The sequence below is a fragment of the Melitaea cinxia genome, chromosome 4 (genome assembly GCF_905220565.1).
Source record: "Melitaea cinxia chromosome 4, ilMelCinx1.1, whole genome shotgun sequence".
Taxonomy (NCBI): Eukaryota; Metazoa; Arthropoda; class Insecta; order Lepidoptera; family Nymphalidae; genus Melitaea; species Melitaea cinxia.
In genome coordinates this window covers 18,313,407-18,321,047 of record NC_059397.1, presented here as the reverse complement: position 1 = coordinate 18,321,047, position 7,641 = coordinate 18,313,407, and the positions used below count along the sequence as shown (strand labels likewise).

Here is a 7,641-nt window from a genome sequence, read left to right as displayed (position 1 = left end):
TTTTTAAAAGAAATTCGTTCGCCGTTATTTAACTGGCGCAGTCGGTAGGATCGCGACACTCGAACTTCGAATAAAACTCTCCGAATAGAGTGAACGATATCTATCGGTATTTTCGCGATCCGCTATAGAAGAACCTACGAACGGCGATATCCTGCGGGAGTCCTGGCGAATTGGGAGTCCTGCTGTTCTACAAGGCCCGGCAAGAGATGCAGAGAATCCTTGGGTAAGTACGAATCGTTTACCCAGTATCCTGTGCTATATCTCATGTCGTTATATTATATTTATGCATACGAGTATAGTGTTACATGTGATTGTCTTTGTGCTATAATCGCGATTAGACAATTAGTTTAACAATAATATATTTTGTGTAATACTTAAATATTTTTTGTTCTTATGCTAAAATCGCATTAGACAGTTAATTTAATAATAATATATTTTGTGTGAGACTTAAATAATTTTTGTCTTTATGCTAGAATCGCATTAGATAATAAATTTAATAATAGAATATTTTGTGCTATACGTAGTTATAGTTAGCGTAACGCCAACGCTATCGATAATCATAAACAAGTACTTTTCTAATTTTACTCGATTTCTTTTTATTATTCAATATGAATAGTTCAGACATACATAATTTTAAATTTGTAAGGGATGTTATGCCCAGGTATGATGGTAATCCAAAAATACTTAATTATTATATAAGAGAGGTAGAAAATATACTGTGCATGCTCGATGCACCTGCTAGAGTAAGTCCGCCACTTATCTCTCTCATTAAAAGTAGGCTAAGCGGAACCGCGATAGATGCCGTGGCCTACGAAGAGTCACTCGATACGTGGGATAGCATTAAAGCAGCATTAATACGGATGTTAGGAGAGCCGCGTAATGAGTTTCAAGTAATGCAGGAGCTAACGCGTGTCCGTCGTAATAAAAATGAAGACGCGGAGGCTTTCGGCAAACGTCTTAGAGATATATTAGATACGTTAAACTCGGTAGGTAGGCACAGTGATAAATCGTATTACGAAAATATGGTAATCGACCAATACATCAATAACCTTGAATTTCATGTCTCGATCGGGGTGCGTATTTCACAACCTACGACCCTGGAGGTAGCGATAATAACAGCTAGACAAGAGGAGGCACGATTAGCGCATAATAAATTTAATAATTTTCATTCACCTCCTATACAAGCCAAACCAAAAGAGATGCCTAGACCTAATATGCCCATAAGTCAGACTAGCCTGCATAGGTTCTTCGATAATGTTGGACCACAACAGAGACCACAGTGGGTACAGCCCGTGTCACCGTGGAAAAACAAGCAAGTTGCAGGTAATTTTACACCCCAAAGTTCTGGTAATTTTAGGAATTCTGGAAACTTTAGGAACTCTGGAAACTTCAGACAGCAGCAGAATATGCCACATCAACAAGTTAACCAGCCACAAAATATCTCAGACGTTACAATGAGGTCAGTAAATAAACCACCTAGACCTCAGTTGGGTCAGGAAGAATTTTTCTACACAAGTAACGAGCCAGACTTCGACCAAGATAACGTCGACCCCGATTGCGAACAAGGTGAGTACTTTACCACACAATTTTCTGACCAAGATTACGCAGATACGTCCTCAGATCAGACAAACCACCAGGATTTTCCCGAGGACAAGGTAAACGAAGATCACACTTAAATACTGTTGAGATAAAAAGACAAGGTAAGTCCCATCTACCATACATTGACCTCCCAGAGTTTAAGGGTAAATTCTTATTAGACACAGGAGCAACTAACTGCATGATATCACCTAAAGCATTAATAGGAAATAGTTTTGAACATTGCATACAATATGAACCGTTTTTAGTGAAAACCGCACACGCTACTACTAAACATGACTATGTTGCATATTTACCTTTACCCCCTCAATTTAATACCGATAAGTCTCATAAGTTTTTAGTATTCAATGTTGATCCGAAGTATATAGGAATAATAGGAATAGATTTGTTAAAAGAATTAGGCTGTACAATTGATTTAAACAATAAATTATTGAAATCTCCTACTTGTGAAATACCTATATATACAGATTATCCAGTTAAGAAAGTTAAAGTTGAACCTAAATGTGAAAAATTAATTATTGTCAAAACAAACTATACTGATGGTCAATATATTTGTGATGAGTTCTACTGGGATAAAGATCTTAAATCGCCAACAGCCCTAGTTACAGTTAAAAATGGCATTTTTAAGACATCCATAATTAATTTTAGCAATAAAAATAAAATTGTCACCAATAATACCCAGGTAGCTCTTGAACCTGTACCTGAATATGTAGTAAATAACTTGGAAGGCGACTGTAGTCTGAATAATTTAAATATTCAAGAAAATTTTGACCATGAATTAAAACAAAACCTGAATAAAATACGTACTGAGCATATGAATGACGAGGAAAAGCGAGAAATAATTAGACTTTGTTATAATTATTGAGAAATTTTTCATTCAGACAAAATTCCACTGTCCTTCACCCATACCGTAAAACACGAACTAAGACTGACTGACCAGACTCCTATTTTCGTTAGAAGTTACAGACAGGCCCCTCAACAGCGCAAAGAAATTCAAAATCAAGTCGACAACCTTTTAAAACAAGGAATCATTAGAGAAAGCATATCCCCATGGTCTTGCCCAGTACACATAGTCCCTAAAAAACCAGACGCCTCTGGAAAGGTTAAGTGGAGGCTTGTTATTGACTATAGACGACTGAATGATAGGATTGTAGAGGACAAATACCCCCTCCCCAACATAAACGACATATTAGACAGACTAGGACGAGCACAATATTTTACAACCCTCGACCTCGCGAGTGGCTATCATCAAATTGAGATGCACCCTAACGATATTGAAAAGACTGCCTTTACAACAGAAAGAGGTCATTATGAATTTTTACGAATGCCCTTTGGCTTGAAAAATGCCCCTAGCACTTTTCAGCGTCTTATGGATCACATTTTAAGAGGCTTAGATAACGTTTTTACCTATTTAGATGACGTAATCATAGTATCCACGTCTTTACAAGACCATATTGTTAAATTAAAACAAGTTTTCGAGCGTTTCAAAGTCTACAATTTAAAGATTCAATTAGATAAATCCGAATTTTTACAAAAACAAGTTAATTTCTTAGGACATGAACTCACGGACCAGGGACTTAAGCCTAACAAAGATAAAATCAAAGCCGTATTGAATTTTCCTATACCATGTAATCAAAAGGATATTAAGTCTTTCCTAGGCCTAGTAGGTTACTATCGTAAGTTCATTAAGGACTTCGCGAAATTAACCAAACCATTAACAGCATGTTTAAAGAAAAACGCTAAAGTAATACATACACCAGAATTTATAGACGCAGTAGACAAATGTAAGCAAATTTTAACAAACTCCCCCATCTTACAATACCCAGACTTTGACAAACCATTTATTTTGACAACTGATGCCTCTGATATAGCCATAGGAGCAGTCTTATCGCAGGGAAACGTAGGATCTGATAAACCTGTTGCTTACGCATCTAGGACACTATCAGATACAGAAAATCGTTATTCAACCATAGAGAAAGAATTATTAGCTATAATCTGGGCCATTAAATACTTCAGGCCGTATTTATATGGTAGGAAGTTTACCATCTACACTGACCATAGACCTTTATCATGGTTAATGTCCTTGAAAGACCCAAATTCAAAATTAACTCGTTGGAGACTTAAGCTTGCAGAGTATGATTATAAAGTAGTATATAAAAAGGGTAGTCAAAACACGAATGCAGATGCATTATCTAGAGTTAAAATTTTTCATAAGAGTGTTGATTCATTAGCCGTAAATCTTGACGACAACGATGACGATGAAATAATCAATCGCATTTTTGACAATGTACGTAGGGAAGCTCAAAACACAGACATTGACAATACGACTGAAGCGCAAAATACAGACACTGACAATGCAAATGAGTCACAAAACACTGACATTGACAATGCGACTGACAATACTGACAACGTTCACGTACAAAATCAAAGAGAAAATGACATACAAACCCACCATGACCAAATGAGTGTTCACCCGGTTCAGAATATAGAGTAGAAAATAGGTCGACAAACTCTAGAATCGTTATCAAAGACGTATTTATCCCCAAAACAACACTGAGTCTGAAATTATTAGATTTCTGAAAGAACATACTATAGCAGATCGTATCTTTCACTGCTATTTTTACGACGAAAGTTTATATTCAGCCTTTGCAAGGGCTTACACTACTATTTTTAATGACAGAGGACCAAAATTAATTAGGTGTAGCTCGCGTGTGACCTTAGTCGAAAATAAGACAGAACAACAGGAATTAATAAAGAAATACCACGAAGCCAAAACAACGCATCGCGGTATTCAAGAAACATTTAAACAACTCCGTAGAAACTATCATTGGTCTAATATGTTGCTTTCGATTCAAAAATTTATTAATCAATGTGATATTTGCTTAAAATCTAAGTACGAGAGAAATCCACTCAGACCCCCTTTGAACTTGACTCAGACACCAACAAAACCACTTGAACATCTGTTTATGGACCTCTATTCTACAGGAGGCGCAATTTTTCTAACAATAATAGATAATTTTTCAAAATTTGCACAAGCTATGCCCCTAAACGCTGCAAGTAGTGTACACATCGCTGAAGCATTGATACAAGTTTTCTCTGTCATAGGCTTACCATTGAGAATAACAACCGATTCAGATAGTAAATTCGATAACGAAGTTATTAAGGAAATATGTGCATCTCACGACATTAACATTCACTTTACAACACCATACAACTCGAATTCCAACTCCCCCATAGAACGATTCCATTCAACTATAGGTGAGATTATCAGAATACAAAGAATGACAAATAAAGAAGACCCAATTAATTTAATAATGAATTACGCTACAATTGCCTATAATAACTCAATTCACTCTGTAACGGGTTATACACCACGAGAACTGTTATTTGGTCACACAGCTTCTCGAAATCCTTTGGAAATATTCTATCCTAAAGAGTTTTACCAGGACTATGTCATCAAGCACCGCAGAAACGCAGAAGCAGTACAAGAATGTTTAGCAGCTCACATGGCTAAAAATAAAGAGCAGGTAATTGAAAAACGTAACCAGGCCGCCAAGGAGATCACATTTAAGGTAGGAGAAATAGTTTACAAACAGGTAGCCAAAACTGCGCGCAATGACAAAACCAAACCAGTCTTCAAAGGTCCATATAAAATAATTTACCTTCACCCCAATAATGTTGCCGAAATAATAGGTAACCACCCCAATTCAAAATCTATTAGAGTACATTATAAGCTTTTACGAAGACCACATCTTGTTACAGGACCCTCATCGCAGGAGCCTGGGTGCTCTTCGCAACAGCCAACTTGACCCTTAATCCCGTAAATAATGAAAATGGAATATTATTACTTAAACAAGGACTAGTTCTCAAACAGATTGATACTTTTAGTCTGGCTTGTGTCTATAATATCACTTACCTTCATGAGGTTACTATAAAAATTCTAGCACTATATGTTAGCACGAAAGAAGCAGAGGATAGGTCGTTATTAGGTAGTAAGGATGTACGTTATCAAACATACAAGAACCAGATAGAAGCTAGTTTAAGTTTAATAAATAAGAAAATTATGTTTATAGCACCGCATTCAACTAGAGTTAGGCGTGGTATAATAAATGGGTTAGGATCTGTGGTTAAAGCAATTACAGGAAATTTAGACTACGAAGATGCGATTAAATTTGAAAATGAAATATCAAACTTACGAAATTCAGTATATAAAATTCAAAATTCTCAGAAACAATCTTTATTTTTAGCGGAAAATACAATTAAAGAATTTAGCAAACAAATACAAATTATTAAAGAAAATGAGGAAAAATTAGTAAACCTGTTGAAAAATGCCACGATTAGTAATAATTTAGTAATTAATCATATGAACTTTTTAGATTTATACATTCAAATAAATTTTAGTTTAGAGTTCCTATTAAATAAGCTTTTAGTTCTAGAAGATGCAATGACCTTTGCTCAGATAGGTATAATGCACCCAAGTATAATAGCTCCACATAATTTAATAGCTGAGATTCAGAACATGCAAAAGTCAAATAGAAATAAAGCAGTAGATAGCATAAGCATCAAAAATATACATAGTATAGAAAAGTCAATTAGTGTAAAAGCTTATAGCACAGAGCACGCATTAAAATTTATCCTGGAAATACCCTCCGTTGATCCAAACGTTTTTGAGCTTCTCCATATCTATTCCATCCCAGATAAGCAAAATTTAACTATTATTCCCAAATCCAAATACCTAGTACTGGGTAGCGAGGAGTACTCTTACCTGGAGGACAGCTGCAAGAAGATCACGCAAGACACCCATCTCTGCGCGACACTGAACACCCAACCCGTAGATAAATCTGAAGACTGCGTTATATCACTCATCAAACATCAAAAAGCAAACTGTACAAGAGCGAAAATGAATCTCAAGCAACAGAAAATACAGAAAATAGAAGAAAACAAATGGCTAATAATTCTGCAACACGATGAAATTTTAAGAATTCATTGTGGTTCAAAAACAACATACAAAAGGATATCCGGTATTCAAATAGTCAGCATCACAAGTGACTGTCAATTGGAAATATCAAATAAAATATTGAGAGCAAATTCTGACACAATAACAATAGATGAAATCATTCCATTACCAAGTACTCCAATCATACCAGAGGAAAAGATACATTATAACCTTCAGCTCGAAGACATCTCACTGGACAGTATCCATGAGTTGATGGAACGTGCAGAAGACATCCCAAACGAAGATGGCATTAATTGGCAAGTTATGATGGCTACCCCGAGTTGGCCCACCATCGGAATATACATCATCTGCGCTGGGATTATATGCTGGAAATTATATCTATGGAGGCAAAGCCGAAGTAAAACATACAAGACGGCGGAACCTGCAGTCAGACAGAACAGTTGCAGCGAGGATGCTACAGGAAGCTGCAAAATGCGCTTCCAGCTTAAGGAGGGAGGAGTTACGCGACCCATCGACGCCACCGGCTCAAGTTGTAACAATGGCTGCTGACCAAGCGTTTCCGTGGGACAATTCAAAAGTGCATTTAGTTCATAAGTTTTAAATGTAATGTTTTAATTAATTATTTTTTTTTAGATCAGTCTTGTAGAACATTTGTAACTATAAACATCTTGTAATTAATAAATAAATATTTTTTTTAAAAGAAATTCGTTCGCCGTTATTTAACTGTAGTAAGTACTCTTTATTGTTTATTATTATATATTGTATAGTTAAAATAAAATGTATGGCTTCAGTTTAAACTTCTTTGAATACGTAATTTGTAAGTTTTTATAAAGAATAAATTACAATTGATATTCATTTTCTGGGCAAAATTAATAGCTCAAAGATGCCGTTATACCTACACTTATGCAAACTATGACGCTATTTTAATGTTTCACCGAAAAGAATTGTTTACTACAGTGTAGTTAGAATGTTAAAAAAACATTGTTTCCTTTCACTTTGCTTGATAGTATTTTACTTCATCATAATTTCAAAACATTTAATTGTGGTTTTCTGTCAAAATTGTAAATGGCGACTAAAAAAATAAATAT

At 35.4% G+C, this 7,641-nt stretch overlaps 1 protein-coding gene across 1 annotated transcript; it reads left to right on the top strand.

The window, feature by feature from the left end:
* The first annotated feature begins 206 nt into the window (after window positions 1–206).
* LOC123669971 lies at window positions 207–7,171 on the top strand. Its single transcript, XM_045603478.1, has 2 exons — window positions 207–223; window positions 5,359–7,171. Exons 1-2 carry the CDS (start codon window positions 207–209, stop codon window positions 7,100–7,102), a joined length of 1,761 nt encoding a protein of 586 aa, XP_045459434.1. The 3' UTR covers window positions 7,103–7,171.
* Window positions 7,172–7,641: the final 470 nt, after the last annotated feature.